Below are 22,827 nucleotides of genomic sequence, written 5' to 3' on the forward strand. Positions count from 1 at the left end.
GCTCTAATACATTTTTAGGTTTAACAACAGAGGCTCAGCATTCCCATCAATAAAGTTATATTGAGTTTTTGTAAGGAGTTGTCAATAAAAAAAATAATCAGTGGTTTAGATTTAATAGAATAAGCTAATGTATTGGCTGATATAAATAAGAAAGAAATGAAAAACTTTTTTGAAGACAACCTGCGGATTATAACCTGGGAGACAGTCTTTCAGAAAGCTCTGAGGACTGTTCCACTGTTAGATGTCAAAGCATAGTTAGGCAATTTTTTGAGACAATATACAAAACAAGTGGTGATTAAGAAGAAGTGATTAAGAAGTGATTAAGGAGATTGAGAAGGAGTGTTATCTCCTAAGGCGGAGAAGGTGATGGCAACCCACTGCAGTACTCTTGCCTGGAAAATCCCATGGACAGAGGAGCCTGGTAGGCTGCAGTCCATGGTGAGGAGTCGGACCCGACTGAGCGACTTCACTTTCGCTTCTCATTTTCTTGCATTAGAGAAGGAAATGGCAGCCCACTCCAGTGTTCTTGCCTGGAGAATCCCAGGGACGGGGGAGCCTTGTGGGCTGCCATCTATGAGGTCGCACAGAGTTGGACACGACTGAAGTGACGCAGCAGCAGCAGCAGCAGTATCTCCTAAGGAGATCTGGTTAATGCAGATGCACAATATACACTGAAGAGGAGGAAAGAGGCCCAAGAAGGTGGAGGAAAAAAAAATCTATGTTTAAATATTTATCATGCCATAAAATATGAATTTTATTTAATCAGAGTAGGGTAATGCATGTAAACAATTCATTATATATACCTAATAAATGCTCAATAAACATTAGCAGTTATTGTTTAGTTGCCTTCTGAGCTATTCCCTTGAAAATTCTTGTATTACTGTGCTCATTTTATTATTCTAGTTTCAAGAATTCTTTGAGGTTATTTACCTATTGTCTGTCATCCACATTTTTTGTGTTTCAAAAGGATGAATATTATTTTCCAAAAATAACATGGATAAATATAGAAAAAGAATCACATAAAGAAAATACCTTAGTATGTTAACAAATGTACATACTGATACTTCTATTTCCACATATTTTACCTGAAGCTATAGAATGTCAGTGATTTTTATTGTTTATGTGCAAAAGTACCACACTCCATTCACCAGCTTGATGAGTTAATATTTGTGTCACATTATAATAGAATTTAATTTCCTGCTCTTTGAAAAAAATTGTGCCCTCCTCCCCCACACCCTTGCCCTAGCGCATTCAGTGCTGAGCTTTGTCAATTAGTAACTAAATGTGGTTGTTGTCTTTTCAAGATGACACTCTTAGTGAATACTGGCACTCAAAAGTTGTCAATGTGTAATTGCACATTGTTCAAGTTAATTTAACCGTGATATGTTATATAGGCTCTCTCTATAAATTAGTTACTTTATCTGGAAGTCCCTTTTAAAATGTTTCATATATATGCATAAATATAGAGAATATATGCATTTTTCTATTTACACGTTTTATGTTGTTGTAAATGCACATATCTGGTTGTTTTTTTTGTTTTTTTGGCTAAACAGGGATCGTAGTTCTCCAACTTTAAAATGAACTCTGGGTCCCACCAAATCCTAAGCACTTGACTGCCACGGAATTTCCTTAAATGCATAATGTTTTTAACTTTAATATTTATGGTACCTTGAAGATATGGAAATATTTATTTTGTTCCTTGTTCTATTTTTCTAGTAAATGATTTAACCCATTGTATTCAAATTCTTACTCCCATGCTTCCTACTGATTGTTTTTTCCTGAAAAATTATACAGAAGATGTTATATTCAGGAGCGACCAGACTTAATCAAAATTATGCTTTTAAAAAGCACAACAGAAAGAAATTAGAAATGAGTGTACATGCAAAATAAATTTTATACATTTTAGAATTTACTTAATATTATTTTGTACTGAAAGTGAAAGGACTTCCCTGGTGGCTCAGATGGTAAATTGTCTGCCTACAATTCAGGAGACTCATGTTCGATCCCTGGGTCGGGAAGATCCCTGGAGAAGGAAATGGCAACCCACTCCGGTATCCTTGCCTGGAGAATCCCATGGACAGAGGAGCCTGGTAGGCTACAGTCCATGAAGGTCGCAAAGAGTCAGACATGACTGAGCTACTTCACTTTCACTTAATATTATTTTGTACTGTTTAACTTAAAAATGAGGAGATGGACAATATAATTATAAAAGTTATGAACAATATCAGTGATGATTTAGTGAAAAATTGAAATAATTCCATGTACTCGTGCAGTATGAATATGATATCAAATTGTATATGCCTCATGAAATAGATTTTACTTATTTAGATTTTGCTACTTTAAATATTCTTCCATTTATATTATACTAATTTAAACACTTACATTGCAAATTTATAGGGCTCATGTAACCTATAATCTATGAGAAATTTAAGTAAACACATTGTCCTTACAATTCTGCTACTTGCTGGGATGGGGCTAAATACACATCCTGGATGATACAAGGTGAAATGAGGTACTGACCCTGAACCAAGAAACTTGCATTCATTTGAGAGACATGAGACAAATGATCCAAGACAGAATATGTTGTGGAGAAAAAATTTAAAGTCAGACCAGGGGATACATTTCAATAGTATCTTGATGATCTGAGGCAAACTAGTAATACTTTTTCTGAATTTTATGTTACTCTTTAGAGTAAATGGCTATCAGGCTGTTCTACATGTTAAGTGATGTGGTAATGTATAATATCTACAGCTTCTATCACAGTGCCTAGAACATAGTGATTGCAAAAGAATTAGCTCTCTTCCCTTCTCCTAGATGGCAGAGAATAAATGATATGTGGAAAATTATTGAAAAATTGAAAGACTTTCATCCTAGATTGAAACACTTCATGTTAATTCTCACAATGAGACTCTCTTTATTCCAAATGGTGAATCACAACAGAACTTTTCAAGGACATATAGTCAATCTGTTCTGTATTCACATTAATTGGAACTTTGTTCAGCTTAACCTGGAAATTTTACTTAGATAAAGCTAATGATTTCAAGAAATAAGCAGAAACAATTCTATTTTGAAATGTTGTAATTTTATTGTGCAGTTCTTATTTTAACACCAATACATCTATTATACATCAGAGAGAGAAACAGGTGTGGTCAGAGAAGAGTCTCTCTGTTTTGTTTTTCGTTTTGTTTTGTTTTGTTTTTAATAAGGTCTTTTCTAGTAATGAACATAACCTTTTCTAAAAGTCAATTTTTATCACCCAGATCCTCAAACGTTCTGTTTCACGCTACTAGTTTGTATGTTTTTCTCTTTTGCTGTTCTCAAGCATTTGGACATAATGAGTGTCCTGATCCTGGAATACCGATCAATGCAAGGAGATTTGGGGACAACTTTCAATTAGGAAGTTCGATTTCAGTTATTTGTGAAGAAGGATTTATTAAAACCCAGGGAACAGAAACAATTACATGTATACTTATGGATGGAAAAGTGATGTGGAGTGGCCCAATTCCAAGATGTGGAGGTAAGCACAATGCTCAGTGAAAAATACAGTTCCATCATCAGAATGCACTAGAAACCATAACAGGAAATGCATTTTTGTGCCAGGACTGTTGTAATCTTAAAATATCATTTAGTATTTTTTCTTTGGACATATAGTATGTAAATTACACATTTAATATTTATTATTTTATCTTTATTATTTTAACTTTTAGAAATCTTTTAGAAACTCCTTTTAAAAGAAGTGCTTATTAAAAGATAGATATACACTAATAAATAGTAAATATTAGTTGCACATGCAGGTTACCTTCAATATATTTCATAATTATAGCTGAGTAAACTTTATAGTTTTCAGTCATATTTTTCTTGGTATTTTAAATATTCATGATATAAATTTATTTTCAAAAAATGTATTATTATTAATTACAATGAATAAGTTTATGCTAAAGCACCTGTTATTTAACATGTACAATTTTATAGGAAGTTTACTGAACATTTTTTAAAATTTTGATTTGAATGTAATATAATGTAGTCAAGAATGTTCAAGACAAAATATGTGTTATATATGTATAGCATATATATATATGTGCAGTGTTTGTGAGTATCGATACATCTTTGAATATATATACTCACATAAACTCACAAATCCTTGGTAAAAGGGAAAGATGATTATCTTAAGGATAATATTATATATCAAGTATTTAGTGTTTTAATATAGAATCTGTAAGAGTGAATGTGGGTTGGGTTTTAGTTAGAATTGACACAGTAGGAATTAACATTTTGAATTACATTTTCCTCCTACTCTAAGGTTACATAACCATTTTATAAAAAAATATATATGAAAGAACTTTTACTAAGACATAGATGAACTAGAATCATTAAACACTTTTCAATAGATCACCATTTAGTGATTTTAGGTGACAATTTTGAGTGGTTTCTTTTTTTTTTTTGCTTTCCCAAATATTCTTCTTAGCTGTTTCCAGACTGACATTGGACCTTTGTTTTCTCAATTTCTAGCTAATAAATTGGGAATGTTTAATACATAGTTTCTAAAAGTATAACCAATTTAATTGAATAATTCAGCTAGTACCTATAAATTTTGAGTTTCATTGAATTGAGCATTTTCATAATGTATCATGATGAAATAATCTAGACCATGCAATTAAGTTTTCCCCTTAGTCCCTTCAGTTAGCACCTCCCTCCTTTTCTAATCACTTCTTCATATTAACATCAGAGGGCCAAACTAGATGACTTCACTGTTCTTTTCCAAACCTCAAATATTATGGGCTTCATAGGGGTTACCCTGACAAGGCTATGACTATGCTGTTATGTTTAAAATGCATAATGAATCTGCACAGTGCAGGACTAAAATAAAAGGAGAGAGTTGAAAGTAACATTCAAGTTTTTCCATAATGCTTTGCCCAGAGCTCATCATTTTTTTAACCTAGTGCCCAGCCTAGACTTGGGAAATCAGTCAGGAAAGTCTGCATTAGTATTTGAGGGAAAAGTAGGAGATAAAAGTTTGTTTCAGGAAGAAGGCATAGCATTGGTTCAGTATGATGGGATTGGAAGATAGAGGGATGGGGCTTGATGAATTCAGAGGCCTCTAAATAATGTAATACTTTGTAACAGCACTAAGGAGATTAAAAATTATCCTGTGACAACAGGAAGCTGCTTCAGTTTAGAAGTGACATGACTTGAGCCCCTCCCAGCACGAGGTTATTTACAGTCTCAGTGGACATAGAGTCCACCTCCAGATAACTGGATCTCACTGAGAGCTCGCTTGGCTAACTTAGGTATTGGTTTAGGTGCTGTTTGGTGCCTGGATGCATGGAGCGGTAAAAAATAATGAGGTTGACATCAAGAGATCATTTGATGAATTGCTACTTTATGTGAGAGAGCAGTTTCAATGAGACTTTTCACCATGAAAAATGAATGGCATTTAACTTTTAAAAATAAGTGAAACAAAATATTCAGAATTCTCATTTGGCACAGGCCAACAGGGTCTCAGATTTCTAAAGAGAACTTTGTAAATTTTTCAAAGGAGAAGAATATTTTTTTCTGCATATGTGAGTAAAATTACATGCAGCTGACTCACCTGCCAATTTCTGGATCCCACACTAAGTGGGAACATCACTAAGGATAAGACTGGAGCCAGGGAGGGCAGAATGGTAGTGGGCTGGAAGCAGTCTTACCCTGGCACTTGCCAGATTACCTGCCATATCCCAGGCTATGTTTTGAGCCAGTTTCCACTGGATAAAACAGACTACTGTCAGTTCCTGTGTAGCTAACTATGGTGGGTTTCATTTCTAAAACTCTAATTAAGGTTTCTAAAGATTTCCTTTAGTTTTTCCAGAATTCTATTTAGATACTAACAAAACAAGCCTGAGATTAGCTGAGGAAAGCTTTTTTTTTTTTTCTTTTTCTAAGTTCATTCTTCTCTCCCTTCTTTCTTTCTTTCTCTCTCTCTCTCTCTCTCTATATATATATATATATAATTTTTAGTGCAACTCTTCCTCCCCCATTCCCCAAGTGTCCACATAGCCACTCTAACTCACACAAAGAAATATGTCTGAGAGCCTTCTCTGCCTATAGTCTTTGTTCTTTAGCCTTTTATATTTTGACAAAAAAAGTTTTGCTTATTATTTATTATAGTTTATCCTCTGGGACTCTCTCACAGTTTCCAATATATACTTAATATTTTAGCTGTTTTTAAAATTATCATTGTCTTAAATATTTTATATAGATTAAATATGTGTATGTTTATATATTATAATTAATAGAAATAACCTTCTCTTACAATTGATTTTCTAAACATAAAGAACTACAAAATCAAATGCATTGTGAAAAGTTGCTAATGTGTATGGATTTCTATGGGCTTCCCTGGTTGCTGAGTGGTAAAGAACTCAGCCTGCCAATGCAGGAGATGTGGGTTCAATCCCTGGGTTGGGAAGATCCTGTAGGGAAGGAAATGGCAACCTACTCCAGTATTTTTGCCCAGGAAATCCCATGTACAGTAGAGTCTGATGGCCCACAGTCCATGTGGTCACTAAATAGACCCAATTTAGCAACTGAACAACAACAATGGATTTCTATGTGTTAAAATTAGAAAATAGAAAATAATTTGTTTTCATCAGAATTTACAGAGCAAAGGAGGTCACTATAAAATGTTTTGATAAGAAAATCCAGGGCTTCAATTCACTTAAAGATTGCTCTCTCCACCCAACTCCTCTCTATCACAATTGTATAGAAATTTAGGCATTATTGGCAAATTAATGATCCACCCATGTCAACCAGTCTTCAATCCTAAAACTGTGGAACATCTTTAAGAAGAAAAGAAACCTTTTATCTGCCACAGACCTTGAATAAGGATTGTTCAAACCAAAAGAGAGAGATGAAATCATAATATATTGCAGTTCTATGATCCCATAGCTGAACTAAGATTTATTTCAGATAGCTTAAATGTAATTGTTAACAGAATTGGGTTTTTTATAATTAGTATTGGAATTATTCACTTTGAATTTCACAAACCGTCTGCCTAACTCAATTTAGCAACAATCAATGACTCTTTCACCCACACCTAGACAGTAACCTGAATAAAACTGGCTTTATCTAGGGCCAATCTCTGCATGGAGTCTCCTTCACAGATACATCCTAGAGCCATGATGAATGGTTATCATAGGTCTCCTATAATGGGTTGACATAGGGATTTTCATGATTTTCTACAGAGAAATATTCCTTAAAAAGTATTCCTCATGCCCATATTGTTCGTCCCTTTTCCTTGCTATGTCTTGTTTTAAATATTTCTATGAGTTTACTGCATATCCAGAACATATTGTTCCAACACTTGCACTCAATTCAAATTCATCTTGATATTTATGCCCTCTAGTGAGCTGAAGCTAAGTGCCATTAGGTGGAGGTTTTGATGGATCTGAGTTCACTAATAGCACCAAACACTCCATGTCATAACCTCAGTGCTTACAAAAGCAACACAATAAGAGAAATAAATTAGGTGGGCTGAATAAAACAGTCTGTCCTTTTAAGGATGAGGTATTATTTCTCACTTTTTATAGAGATATGTTTGTTAATAAGCATTTCTCTGTTTAACAACAATAATAAACAAGAATGCAAGAATATCATTAACAGCTGACAACGATGTTCCCATTAGCACATACAGTCTCTTCATGCACATTTGAAAGAGCACATTCCAAGAGATAAATGGCTTGAACTAATGGTTACTAAGGCACTTTAATTGGAAATTCAACAGCGGCAACCAGTCCTTTGGGGAGTATGTCAGGCTGCTGGAACAGGTTAGAAGTCATATATCAACCTCCCCTCCCTTTTGAGAAAACACACAAATGTCCCAGGAAACTGAGTGTTCTTATCTATGAACAATGTTCCAGATAGTTATTTTAAGAAAATGCTTTCTGAGTTCCTCATTTTTGTGAATTTGTGTAAATCAGTGAATTTTTTCAGGTCCAATCCTCTGGCACCTAGAGTCCAGCTGGAACATCCTATCCAGAATTGTGCATTTTCCCCCAGAGGGGTAATTTCAACCTCAGTCTACACTGTCCTTTTGACTTTGCACTGACATTCTGCTTATATTTGATTCTTTTTTGTCATCTGGCACTGCAATTTTTCTAATAATTTAGCTGCTTGTTGTTGGTGGTGTTATTCAGTCATGTCTGACTTTTTGCAATCCCATGGACTGCAGCCTGCCAGGGTTTCCTGTCCTTCACCACCTAATTTTCAGAAAATGCATTCATAGCATTGTAACTGTGAAGGCTTGGAAATTCATTGTTTGTATACACAGACATTAACTATACCCCTCAATTTTTCTCCAAATTGGAGACCTGGGCATAGAGATGACAGATTATAAAGAGTTTGCCATAGATGTATCAATTGGTGGTATTGTTCCATTACTCAGCCATGTCCAACTCTTTGCAACCTCATGGATAGCAGCACACCAGACTTCACTGTCCTTCACCATCTCCAGGAGCTTGCTGAAACTTATGTCCATTGAGTCAATGATGCCATCCAACTATTTCATCCTCTGTCACTGCCTTCTCCTCATGCCCTCAATCTTTCCCAGCATCAGGGTCTTCTCCAGTGAGTCAGCTCTTTGCATCAGATGGCCAAAGTACTGGAACTTCAGCTTCAGCATTAGTCCTTCCAGTGAATATTCAGAGTTGATTCTTTTAAGATTGACTGGTTTGATCTCCTTGCTGTTCAAGGGACTCTCAAGAGTTTTCTGTAGCACCACAGTTCAAAAGCACTAATTCTTCAGCGCTCAGACCTTTATGGTCTAACTCTCACATCAGTACATGACTACTGAAAAAACGGTAACTTTGAGTAGATGCACCTTTGTCAGCAAAGTGATGTCTTTGCTTTTTTAATACACTGTCTAGATTTGTCATAGCTTTTCTTCCAAGGAGTAAATGTCTTTTAATTTCAGGCTGCAGTCACTATCTGCAGTGATTTTGTAGCCCAAGAAAATAAAAACTGTCAGTTTCCCTTTTTTTTCCCCATCTGTTTGCCATTAAGTGATGGGACCAGATGCCATGATCTTAATTTTTGAATGTTGAGTTTTAAACTAGCCTTTTCACTCTCCTCTTTGACATTCATCAGGAGGCTCTTTAGTTCCTCTTTACTGTCTACCATTAGAGTGGTATCATCTGCATATCTGAGGTTGTTGATATTTCTCCCTGCAATCTTGATTCCAGCTTGTGATTCATCTAGCCTGGCATTTCCCATGATGTGCTCTGCCTGTAAGTTAAATAAGCAGGGTGACAATATGCAGCCTTGTCATACTCCTTTCCCAATTTTGAACCAGTCTGTTTCATGTCTGGTTCTAATTGTTGCTTCTTGACCTGCATATGGGTTTCTCCAGAGACAGGTAAGATGGTCTAGTATTCCCACCTCTTAAAAAATTTTCCAGTTTGTCATGATCCACACAGTCAAAATCTTTAATGTAGTGAGTGAAGTAGACGTAGATGTTTTTCTGGAATTCTCTTGCTTTTCTATGATCCATTGGATATTGGCAATTTGTTCTCTGGTTCCCCTGCCTTTTCTAAATCTAGTTTGTATATATGTAAGTTCTTGGTTCACCTATTCTTGAAGCCTAACTTGAAAGATTTCGAGCATTATCTTCAGTTCAGTTCAGTTGCTCAGTTGTGTCCAACTCTTTGAGACCCCATGAATTACAGCACACCAGGCCTCCCTGTCCATCACCAACTCCCGGAGTTCACTCAAACTCATGTCCATTGAGTCGGTGATGCCATCCCACCATCTCATCCTTTGTCGTTCCCTGCTCCTCCTGCCCCCAATCCCTCCCAGCATCAGAGTCTTTTCCAATGAGTCAGCTCTTCGCATGAGGTGGCCAAAGTACTGGAGCTTCAGCTTTAGCATCAGTCCTTCCAAAGAACACACAGGACTGATCTCTAGCATGTGAAATGAGTGCAATGTGAGGTAGTTTGAACATTCTTTGAAATTCCTCTTCTTTGGGATTGAAATGAAAACTGACTTTTTCCAGTCCTTAGCCACTGCTGAGTTTTCCAAATTTGCTGGTATATATGCTTTAAGAGCATCTTTTAGGATGTGAAATAGCTCAGCCTGAATTCCATTACCTCCACTAGCTTTGTTTGAGTAACGCTTTTTCAGGCCTGCTTGACTTCACACTCCAGAATGTCTGATTCTAGGTGATGACTACACCATCATAGCTGCTATTGTGGCTCAATTGTATGGCTTAATTTGATTCAGGCTGACTCAGAACTGAACCAGACTCAAGAAGCAGTAAGTAAGACAGAATTTTTACCTTGATTTTCTTTGAGCTGGGATGCAAAGGTTTTAAACAATGCAGTAACTAGAAAGCATCCCAAATATTTTTCTAAGCTATATTTTCCCCTGTCTCCCATTCAAGGTAGTTGTTACATATAAAAATCAACACCATCTTTTTTATGATCATTTTTTTCCTCTGATGACTACACATACATTTCTCTAATCATTAAGCTGTTCTTCTCTTTCTTCCAGTTTTCCTTTTCTCAGCCCCATGCTCTTGCTCACATATTTTAGGCCCTTCTCCTCAATACTTAACCCTAAGGTTAGCCAAGACCTACCTATTAACTCCAATGTACTCTGCCCCCAGGAAAGACTAGTTCATCCCATTCTAATGGTTTTGAATTAAAATTCTTTCTCCATAGAAGCTTGGTAAATGCAATTTTCCACTTCATTATAAGAAATTATGCACTGGTTTTAAAAAAAGAAGTCAAGTTTTTGACCTGTCTTTTCAAATTACTCTCTAATTTGCATTTCTACTTTATAACTACCTGCTCCTATATTTGCCAGTAATAAACCAGCCAATGAATTTCAAAAACCTTGAAAGAGATACCGTGCCTTGAGATTTAGAATCAAATGAGACAGTTCTCTTCCTAGGTGTCCAACAGTGAGCACTAAGTCATCTAGAGTTTTCTGTAAGACAGTTGGACATAAATTGTTTTATATCTCTGTTGTAGTCATAGAAGGAAACTTTTCTTGAGTATAAGGATTTATTATTCATTGATGAATGTCTTTTAAAAAATGCTACTGAACTGTACTCATTCAGACTGAAGAATGAGAAGGATTTATTTGCAGACCAAAAATAAAATTTCTGTTAAAATGTATTCATAATTTTTCTATAATCTGAAACACATGTTATTTACATTTTAAAATCAAATGTTACTTGATAGTTTAAAACTATAAAATCATTTAACTGTTCATGAAAAAATTTGGACTAATCTAGAAATTATATACCTTATTACATTTCATTTTAATAAGTATGCTACTCAAGATCATTTTAGTCTCTCTTCTTAGTTTCTCCTCATGTCTGTAATCTCTGTTTATGTCCTAGAGCTTGGTCTTGAATATTTTCTTCTGCTTATTTCCACTCATTCTATTCGTAATTTCCATCCAGTCTCCATCCTTAAATAACATCTCTGTGTTGAAGGCTCTCAAATTTCCACCTCCAGCCTAGTTCTCTGTCTGAAGTCTGGAGTCACCTATTCTACTTCTTCCTCAATATCTCTGCTTAGATGTTTAATAGGCATCTCAAACTTAGCCTGTCCAAAACTAATCAGATTCCCTGGTCATTCCAAATCTGATACTGTCACAGACTTTCACCATCATCATTAATAGCTCATCCATTCTTCCAGTAATTCTAGCAAAAACTCTTAGGAGTAATTTCTGACTCCTTTCTTTCTGTCATAACTGTACACAATCCATCAGAAAAATACGTTAAGCTCTACTTTGAATACTTATTTTCAAAACCCATCTGCTTGTTACTTTCTTAACTGCTGACACTGGTTCAAACAACCATCGTCTATGACCTAGATTACAGCAGCAGCCTTCTGACTAGTCTCACTGCTTCTGCTCTCACTCCTATTCAGTTCTGTAGAAATCATTTGTTATTCAGCTTACCTCTGCCCACCTATTAGTTTCTTCATAGTTATTTCTCCTCTAGGACTAATACGTATATACTATCTGCTTCTCTCCCTGTTTTTACCTGGCTGTTTGTCCCCCATGCACTGCTTGACTGTAGATAGCAACACCCACTTTGATATAAAGCAATCCCTTCAACAAAAATGGAAATGGAATATTGGCCTTCTGGATTATGTGGTCATGTTCTTGAATATAATTAGGATGTAATACATTCATTGAACTACATTATAGATAAAGAGGATTACATTTAATAAAATACATTGGAAGAGTCAGATGAATGCTATTGGCTCAAAGCATTTGATTTAATTAAGGATGCTGAGTTAAGACTAACTGAAAGAAAAGTTGTCACTTCCTTGTGAAGACTCATCATAATTTCTAGTATTATTATCATTTTGGCCTCCCTGAGAAGAAAAACAGTAGAAGCAAAATGTATGACTAACAGTGTTTTCAAGCAAAATTTCCTGTTACTTTGGGATTGGCAACCTATACCATACCCGCTAAGGAAAAAGATTTTTTAGTATCCCCCTCCATAAACCCGAGGTTCAGATACCTCCTTTGTGGTTTACTAAGTGGATTCTGACTTATTTCTCTTAATCATAACACAGCTATCTCACTACCAATTTATATAAGCAACAAAAGAAAAGTAGGAGAGATTGAGATATCTATCAATCTGTTAATGTCTGTGTATCTAATTAAATTGTTAGAGTCAAAGGTTGTTCAGCTTTTACTTTATCTTCTTATAGGAAGGGAGAGCATCTTCTCTTTTCCAGCTGCTGAAATGAATGAAGGAATGAATCACCAACTACTGGTGCATTATCAGCATCCTCCCCTCCATCCTCCAACGTGATCACAGATGCACCTTGGGTGGGTGGGTGGAAGAAATAAGAATTTTAAATTAATTTGGACTAAATGTTTTTAATATTGAAAGTGATGAGAATTTTAGAGGCTGCACCAAACATTTCTTTAAGGAGAATAAGATTTATCAGTGCATGTTTGAAGGCTATATTTAAGGATGAAAGAAGAAAGGGAGAAATTTCTGTTTGTCTTCCATGACTTTCATAATACTCCATAAAATGCTTATTCAGGCAAGAACTTCCTTGTTCTCAGTGGAGAACTCCCTGAAGAACTATGGCTTCCTACCCATAATGGGATGTCTGAGAGAATTCCTTGTGTGATTAGGATGGGACTAGAGTCCCTGGGAAAACTGTTTGACAGCAAGACTGGACTTGCTTGCCAATGAACCTAACCTTTGAGAATAAAGGATTTTTTTCTTGAGTCTCAATTAGCCTCAAAAGAAAGGAAATCCTTCTCATTCACAGACATTTCACTCTTTGGAGGTAGTTAATTTGAGGGAGCAATTACTGTAACAATCTGATGCATAAACCAGAATATATTTGTGGTTCTCATAGAAAGAATGTATATTCACACATGTTTGCCTATTCATATCTAACAATAGACTCTTCTTTTAGTTACATATTAAGGTAGTATTAAATTCCTAGAGGACTACCATAGGGAAAACTAATTTAATAGCAATCTTCAGGAGTTTGCGCCTAATTTCTATAGAGCTGGGCAAGAGAAGAGTAGAAGTTGTTATAGAAACGAAAAGAGGTTCAGACCTAGGATTGCTTCTCTGCATTCTTGGCACTTTAATATCTATATTTCTGGCTTTGTCTTTTTACCCAAGATAGAGATGCAACTTGTTTCCCATAATTTTCCTTGAAGCATCATCCGGTATGCTGAGGACAGAACAGGTGGTTACTTTGTTGTTGTTGTTCTTGTTCAGTCACTCAGTCATGGCCAGCTCTTTGTGACCCCATGAACTGCAGCATGTCAGGCTTCCCTGTCCTTCACTATTTCCTGGAGTTTGGTCAAACGTATGTCCATTGAATCAATTATGCACTATGAAGCAAGTTAAAAAAAAATAAGGAAGGAAATGGAACCCTCCTTGTTTATAATCCCTGAGATCAAAACCTAATCTGTCTTCAGGTCCTTAATCCCCTTCTGAGCACCTGTCATTTCTAAAATGAAAGAACACCAAGATTCTGTAGCATTTTTATTCAAAAGACATTTATCTGAATACAGTCTGAAACATTTCTGACTCTTTTATATCTTAAAGCATACTGGGTATCTTGAATTTGTCCATTCTACTTAAAGCAACACAGAAATGAGTCAGTACTCCAGCAAGAATTATTTATAACAGACTTTCTCCAGGCCTTAGAAAAATGAAACAGGATAAATGAATTTTGTCTACTTTATCATTTATGCTTTGCTTTCATTGTTTAAAGTAGGGAGGGGGATTAGAGGCGGTAATCTGTATTTCACTAATAGATGGAAATTACCTTTTTATGCCAGGAACCTGAGTGTTTATCCAGGAGAATCTTGGAGCTACAGATTAGCCATATTCTCTTAGATTTTGTCACCATGGTCTGTGAGCCAAGAGTTGTAAAATGACCTGAGGGATTGGAATAGAGTGCGGGTTTTGTTAACAATGCAGATTTCTGGTTCCTACGTTATAATTACTAAATCTGCATTTTAATAAGTTTTTAATATAAACTCATCTCTAGATGTCTGGGCTTCCTTGGTGGCTCAACTGTAAATAATCTGCCTGCCAGTGCAGGAGGCACGGGTTTGATCCCTGAGTCAGGAAGATCCCCTGGAGAAGGCAATGGCAACCCACTCCAGTATTCTCACCTGGGAAATCCCATGAACAGAGGAGTCTGGCAGACTAATACAACTTAGGGACTAAACAACAACAAAATGACACTTGTAGATGTCTAAAAAGCTTTGAAGTCTTCAAAAGCAGTAGCCACTGCATGAAACCAAAAGGTATTTTCCTCACTAACTATAAGCTACAGAAACAAAGAACTACTAGATTTTCTCATACAGAATTATTGGACCTAATTTCATGTGCCCTATGCACAGGGATGTTAAATAAGCCAAAATATTGCCGTTTGGAACAGAGAAAGGTTTATTGCTTGGGCCAAGCAAGAAGAATGGTTAGCTAATGCTCAAAAGACCTCAGCTTCCTGGTGGTTTTCAGAGAAGAGTTTGTTGTTGTTGTTTTTGTTCGGTTTTTAATTAATTAAGTTTTGGCTGTGCTGAGTTTTGTTGTTTTACATGGGTTTTCTCTAGTTGTAGATACTGTTTGTTGTGGTGCAGGAGCTTCTCATTGTGGTAGCTTCTCTTGTTGTGGAACACAGGCTCTAGGCACACGTGGTTGTGGCACATGGGTTTAGTTGCTCTGCATGAAGCATGTGGAATCTTCTAGGACCAGGGATTGAGCCCATGGCCCCTGCATTGGCAGGCAGATTCTTAGTCATTGTGCCACCAGAGAAGTCCCAGAGAAGAGTTTCTAGATACAGAATTTGAAGTGAGGGATGTAGGGTCAGTGACTTTCTTCTGATTGGTTGGTGGTGAGGTAACAGAGTGGTCTTTCAGGAATCTTGTGTTCAGCCTGAAGTTACTGTCCTCCTCCTACGAAGGACCTTAGTTCTTATAGAGGAACTCTGAAAGATATACTGTATCCCCTCACTTCCCTGAGCAATAAATTTTAAATTTGCTCTTTGGGACTCAGGGAAGGTCTAGGAGGCTGAAGATTTTTTTGTTTGTTTTTTTGCTTGTATTTTCTAAAAACAAGAAATGGGATGCATGTACCTGAGAAGGCAGTCCAGGGTTCTGCATGTTTTCAGTATTTCTCACTTCCTTTCTCTGGTCTTTCTGTCTTCCCTCCATAACCCCCATCTTGTATTCATTTTTTTTCTCTTTTAATAGAACTCACCTCTGACAAAATCTCCTTCAAGAACTCTTTTCTAATGCCCTTGAGATTTTACCTGTCTCTTCCCCACATTTCTAGCCTATCTAGCTCAAACATACACTTATTCTACATGTTAGCTATGAATGTCTTCCTTGTATAAACTGTATGTTTCATGAAGTGAAATATAATGTCACATAAATTTTAAAAAATTGTATCACCTAGCATGTCATCTTTGGAGAAGGCAATAGCACCCCACTCCACTACTCTTGCCTGGAAAATCCCATGGGCAGAGGAGCCTGGTGGCTGCAGTCCATGGGGTCGCTAAGAGTCAGACACGACTGAGCAACTTCCCTTTCACTTTTCACTTTCATGCATTGGAGAAGGAAATGGCAGCCCACTCCAGTGTTCTTGCCTGGAGAATCCCAGGGACGGGGGAGACTGGTGGGCTTCCGTCTATGGGGTCGCACAGAGTTGGACACTACTGAAGCAACTTAGCAGCAGCAGCAGCAGCATAATATCTTATATATAGCAAAAGCTAAATAAATGTTTGTTCAGAATAAATAAATACAGAAATAATAAATAAATTAATATCAGGGAAGCACTTAAAATTGTGTGGTTAGAATCTCAGATTTACATTAAAATTGAGTTACTTTGTTTTATCCCCCTAACCATTCATTTCTGTCTTCACTAAACTTATTTTAAGGAGAATAGGTATGCTTAAACAAATGTCTTTCTTAGAAAATTAATCCAATACATCTATCATGAAAGTAGTTACTAACTTGGAATTTGAATTTTCCCTTTTCACTACCTAGATCTGTGTTTCTCATTAAGTCATATGTTTGATGATTTATTTTTTACGTACAAAACTGATATAAGAAAGAAACCAGCATTTTTATGCTACTTGATTATTAAAAGGGGTATACCAGGTGGCCCTAGTGGTAAAGGACCCACCTATCAAGGCAGGAGACATGGGCTCCATCCGTGGATCAGGAAGATCCTTTGGAGGAGGGCATGGCAACTCACTCCAGTATTTTTACCTGGAGAATCCCTTGGATAGAGAAGCCTGGCAGGCTATAGTCCATAGGGTGGCAAAGAGTTGGCCAACTGAAGTGACTGCATGCATGCATGGTTATTAAAATAAGTAAGGTGTGTATATGAAAGCATATGCTAAAGTGGAAAGCATTATGACCACTTGGTATAATGGTTGGTATAGCAGAAAAGGCTATCTGTTTACCTTTAAGTTGTTACCCCATTCATTATACAGAGTTGTAGGTAGGAAATAGCTACCCAACTGAGGGACTTCATGTCACAGCCTTCTTTGCAGCTAGGTATGTCAACTGAGTAAACAGAAGTAATATAAATAACTTCCAAGCTATGATCCATAGAAAGCATATGCAGAGTGGCCCTCCATGCTCTGTTTCCTGTCAGCTGAAATGGAAATGGCCTCCATAGCAATCTAGGAAATGGCATACTGAAAATGACAGAGGCTTTGTCATTCTGGGTCTTGAGAGACTAGGAGGAAAGCTGTTCTGCTGACAGGTATACTTCATTGTATTGGTACATGATTATGCCAAGGAAAAATTTTGCCAGAGTTAAACAGGCAAGGAAGATTTTATTCAAGATGGTTGCAGTGGGGAGGATAGATTGAATGCAAATGCACTGAGGGAAGATTGTTAAGGGCTGAGATCAGCTAGTTGAAAATTAATGGAGAAAGTTGAGTAAGGGGGTCCAGAGTCTTTAAGAAGCCCGTTCAAAGTTTAGTCAAACTGAAAGCCACTTTGGTCAAGTGAGGAAGTATTCTGTTAACTTACTAAAATTTAGATATTTATTTATTTTATCAGCTACAGTCATCCAATTCACACACAATTAGGAGAGAGGAAAGCCCAAATAGAAATAGTTCATCCTAGCCTCACCCCACTGTAGTGTTATAATACATAACAATACCTACTTATATTTTTTATTAAATTAAACTGTTTTTTCAAAGGTTACATCTTAAATCTGTTTTATTTTCTTTTCTAAGATTTCACCTTAATCTTCTGCTTACATCGAAACTTTAACATCAACCTATGTTGAAAATGACACATATAACTGAGAACTCCAGATTCTATTTTCTCTTGTTTTTATTGTATTTCACAGTCCTTTTTGCCTCAGTAGTGAATCTTATTATCTTTCCACGTAAAACTCCTTTTTGTTTTGTGTTTCCTATTTTAGTGAATGGAATTATCTTCTATAATGTAGTTCATGACAGGGGCCCAATAACCAATTTATCTTAGCCCAACTCTTTTATCTTGCTCACTCATTGCATGTAATCAGTAAATGCTTTAGAATCTGCCTCCTAAATATCTCTCATATTCAACCCTTTCCAGTTAAAACCACAAATCAGAACCTGATTATACCTTTGCAGATAATTGTAACAGTTTCCTAATTGATCTCACCAACTCCAGGTGCACTGTTCCTAATCCATTATCCCTGTAGCTTCCATTTAAATGAAAATTGTATTTTTTTTATCTATACATGTATATGTAGCTTTAAAAATTTTTTCAATTGACTATTTTCATTTTCCTTAATGTAACTTATCAGGTCCTTTTCTACTCTTTTTCCTTCATCTATCATCATTTATTGGTTCCCTAATATATATATATATATATATAAATGCTAATTCAGCCTTCTACTCTTAAGCACATGCTGTTTCTTCCATTTACAGTATCCTCTGTCTGTCTCTTGGTGAACTCTGACTTATCCTTGAAATGGAGTCTCTTCTATGAAGCACAAGCTGGAATCAAGATTCCCAGGAGAAATATCAAAAAACTCAGATAGGCAGATGACACCACTCTTATGACAGAAAGTGAAGAGAAACTAAAGAGCCTCCAAATGGAGTCTCTTCTATGAAGCCTTAATTCATGCCCTCTTCTAGACCCCTTGCCCATGGGCATATCTTTCTTATATGACTTCAGTTCAGTTCAGTCACTCAGTTGTGTCCGACTCTTTGTGACCCCATGAACCACAGTACGCCAGGCCTCCCTGTCCAACACCAACTCCCGGAGCCAAACCAGACTCATGGCCATTGAGTCGGTGATGCCATCTAACCATCTCATCCTCTATCATCCACATCCTCCTGCCCTCAATCTTTCCCAGCATCAGGGTATTTTAGAATGAGTCAGCTCTTCACATAAGGTGGTCAAAGTACTGGAGTTTCAGCTTCAACATCAGACCTTCCAGTGAACACCCAGGACTGATCTCCTTTAGGATGGACTAGTTGGATCTCCTGGCAGTCCAAAGGACTCTCAAGAGTCTTCGACACCACAATTCAAAACTGTCAATTATTTGGTCCTCAGCTTTCTTTATAGTCCAACTCTCAAATCCATACATGACCATTGGAAAAACCATAGCCTTGACTAGACGGACCTTTGTTGGCAAAGGAATGTCTTTGTTTTTTAATATGCTATCTAGGTTGGTCATAACTTTCCTTCCAAGGAGTAAGCGTCTTTCAATTTCATGGCTGCAGTCACAACCTGCAGTGATTTTGGAGCTCCAAAGTCTAACACTGTTTCCACTGTTCCCCCCTCTATTTGCCATGAAGTAATGGGACCAGATTCCATGATCTTCATTTTCTGAATGTTGAGCTTTAAGCAACTTTTTTCACTCTCCTCTTTCACTTTCATCAAGAGGCTCTTTAGTTCCTCTTCAATTTCTGTCGTAAGAGTGATGTCATCTGCCTATCTGAGGTTTTTGATATTTCTCCCGGGAATCTTGATTCCAGCTTGTGCTTCATCCTACTCAGCGTTTCTCATGATGTACTCTGCATATAAGTTAAATAAGCAGGATGACAATATACAGCTTTGATGTACTCCTTTTCCTATTTGGAACTAGTCTGTTGTTCCATGTCCAGTTCTAACTGTTGCTTCCTGACCTGCATACAGGTTTCTCAAGAGGCAGGTCAGGTGGTCTGGTATTCCCATCTCTTGAAGAATTTTCCACAGTTTATTGTGATCCACACAATCAAAGGCTTTGGCATAATCATTAAAGCAGAAATCGATGTTTTTCTGGAATTCTCTTGCTTTTTTGATGATCCAGCGGATGTTGGCAATTTGATCTCTGGTTCCTCTGCCAGATAGCTTGAACATCTGGAAGTTCACAGTTCACGTATTGGTGAAGCTTGGCTTGGAGAATTTTGAGCATTACTTTACTAGCATTTATATAACTTATGACATTATTATTTTTTATGTTTACATTTCTGTGTTTTGCACATGGGAGATGTGACAAAAGGAATGAGAATATCTTAATTACATTTGTAGAGAAATTTCTAGTGTCAGATTGCCTCTGTTCAAATCCTTGCTAGCTGATGTGCAAATTATATAAATTTTCTACACATCAGTGTGCTGATCTATAATGGTACATATGCAGTTGGATTATTTTAAATATTTCATAAATAATACATAGGACTTCTTACATATTGCCTGGAAACTGATAACTTAGAAGTAGTCCAGATATCACAGGGGCATGTATCTGACACACAATTGTTTGCTGAATGATTGAAATACAAATGAGTAAATGATGAATAAATAAATAGAACTTGAAAATAACTCCTTGTATCTTGATCTACTTTCTGTTTTCTATATATTCCAAGTTTCCTTTGTTCTGTCAAAGATACTGTCTTTTCCAGAAGTTTTTCTTAAGACTATAGTACCATTATACTTTGAGGTAGACAAGCTTTTGGTGTTAACTATTTCTTAAAATTCAATAGCTGCATATTTATTTTCAGGCATTATGGAAATAAGTTGTATGTTAATTAGGGGAATTATCACTTTGTAGCAAGGTCACTATTTGGGAAAATACTTTCAGTAAACAGTCACAACATATTTATGCTACTCCTTTGCTTTAATACTCCTTCCGAACAACTCTGCCTCTCTAACATTTTGTACTGAGGGACCAACCAAAATGCTTCTGGGTATTCTACTTTTTAATAGTTAGTGGCCCATTACTCAACTGCTAATTTTATGACTGATTACCTCTTTTAATTATGATTAGACTGAAGTGTACAAATACTTTCCTATAACAGTATGAGTTGATGATATATTAGGTATATCCATTAGAAATACCATATTTCAGTGATCTTCTCTCACCAAAATCCTTTCCTCTTTTAAAATATAGCAATTTAAGTGGCTGTTATGCACATAATTTTATTTTTGAAATGCATAATAACACTACAGGAAACCTAATTATGATCATCATTACAAGGAAAATTAATAATCCTCATGAAAATACTATCCTGTGAAAGCTTTTAAACAAACAAAATCAAATTCTAATAAGGAAGAAAATTTAGTTTTATATGAAAGTTCTTACTTATACAAATAACAAATTTTGGCAATTTCATGTAGGAAATGTTTTTCACAAATGGACATGTTATAATAATGCTTGATTCTTAGGCCAATTTATTATGCATATCATATTTTGTTTGGGTTATTCTAATTACTTTAGAATGAAAAAGTGTAAAAACAGTGTCTGGAACAATAGATTTTAGAAATCCTGTAAGGTAAAACTGAAAGAAACAAGTAAACAACAAAGATTAAAATATAAACACATGAGATGGAGTTATAAAGGAAATATTTAAAGAAAATAGAAATATAAAATGCTAAGGTCTTTGAGATGGGAAAACCAGACCACCTGACCTGCCTCTTGAGAAATCTGTATGCAGGTCAGGAAGCAACAGTTAGAACTGGACATGGAACAACAGACTGGCTCCAAATAGGAAAAGGAGTACATAAAAGCTGTATATTGTCACCCTGCTTATTTGACTTATATGCAGAGTACATCATGAGAAATGCTGGACTGGAAGAAACACAAGCTGGAATCAAGATTGCCGGGAGAAATATCAATAACCTCAGATATGCAGATGACATATGACAGAAAGTGAAGAAGAACTAAAAAGCCTCTTGATGAAAGTGGAAGTGGAGAGGGAAAAAATTGGCTTAAAGCTCAACATTCAGAAACGAAGATCATGGCAACGAGTCCCATCACTTTATGGGAAATAGATGGGGAAACAGTGGAAAAAGTGTCAAACTTTATTTTTTGGGGCTCCAAAATCACTGCAGATGGTAATTGAAGCCATGAAATTAAAAGACACTTACTCCTTGGAAGGAAAGTTATGACCAACCTAGATAGCATATTGAAAAGCAGAGACATTACTTTGCCAACTAAGGTCCGTCTAATCAAGGCTATGTTTTTTCCTGTGGTCATGTATGGATGTGAGAGTTGGGTTGTGAAGAAGGCTGAGTGCCGAAGAATTGATGCTTTTGAACTGTGGTGTTGGAGAAGACTCCTGAGAGTCCCTTGGACTGCAAGGAGATCCAACCAGTCCATTCTGAAGGAGATCAGCCCTGGGATTTCTTTGGAAGGAATGATGCTAAAGCTGAAACTCCAGTAGTTTGGCCAGCTCATGCAAAGAGTTGACTCATTGGAAAGACTCTGATGCTGGGAGGGATTGGGGGCAGGAGGAGAAGGGGATGACCAAGGATGAGATGGCTGGATGGCATCACTGATTCTGTGGACGTGAGTCTGAGTGAACTCCGGGAGTTGGTGATGGACAGGGAGGCCTGGCGTGCTGTGATTCATGGAGTTGCAAAGAGTCGGACATGACTGAGTGACTGAACTGAACTGAACTGAAGTCATTGAGAAGGGTCTCTAACTTGTTGAAGCTGATATAGTACACATTTGACATTCCAAATAATTATTAATAATTCAAATATTTTTGTTCCATTTTATCTCCTCTTTGTGTTCATCCTGAAGATATAAAGCAGGCTAATGTATCAGGGCTGCTGAGTGCAGGGGGAGAAGTTCAAAGTACAGTCTAGAGTTTAAGGCAATAACTAGATCATTCAGGGACTGTTGGTCAGCACAGCAAGAGACCATTTAAGGATGTTTATGGTTTAAAAAATTACTCTGACCATAGTGTGGAGGATAGTTAGTGTAGATGAGAAGACCAATTAAGAGACTCAGTTAAGAGGGTTTACTCCAGATATGAAATTATGGTTGAACTAAATCTGACAGCTGTAGACATTGAGAAAAAAAGAATGAACTTGAGGATGAGTTGGATATGGGAGTAAATAGTA

General features: G+C 36.5%; 1 protein-coding gene across 3 annotated transcripts in view; it reads left to right on the forward strand.

Moving 5' to 3' along the window:
* CSMD3 (CUB and Sushi multiple domains 3) overlaps window positions 1-22,827 on the forward strand; it is a 1,381,373-nt gene that overhangs the window by 906,079 nt on the left and 452,467 nt on the right. For all 3 annotated transcript variants that reach the window (XM_068983804.1, XM_068983805.1, XM_068983806.1), the window contains one exon: window positions 3,323-3,517. In XM_068983804.1, coding sequence (XP_068839905.1) covers window positions 3,323-3,517 — 195 coding nt within the window. The remainder of the gene's footprint in view (window positions 1-3,322; window positions 3,518-22,827) is intronic.

This window comes from Capricornis sumatraensis, chromosome 11, assembly GCF_032405125.1.
Source record: "Capricornis sumatraensis isolate serow.1 chromosome 11, serow.2, whole genome shotgun sequence".
Classification (NCBI taxonomy): domain Eukaryota; kingdom Metazoa; phylum Chordata; class Mammalia; order Artiodactyla; family Bovidae; genus Capricornis; species Capricornis sumatraensis.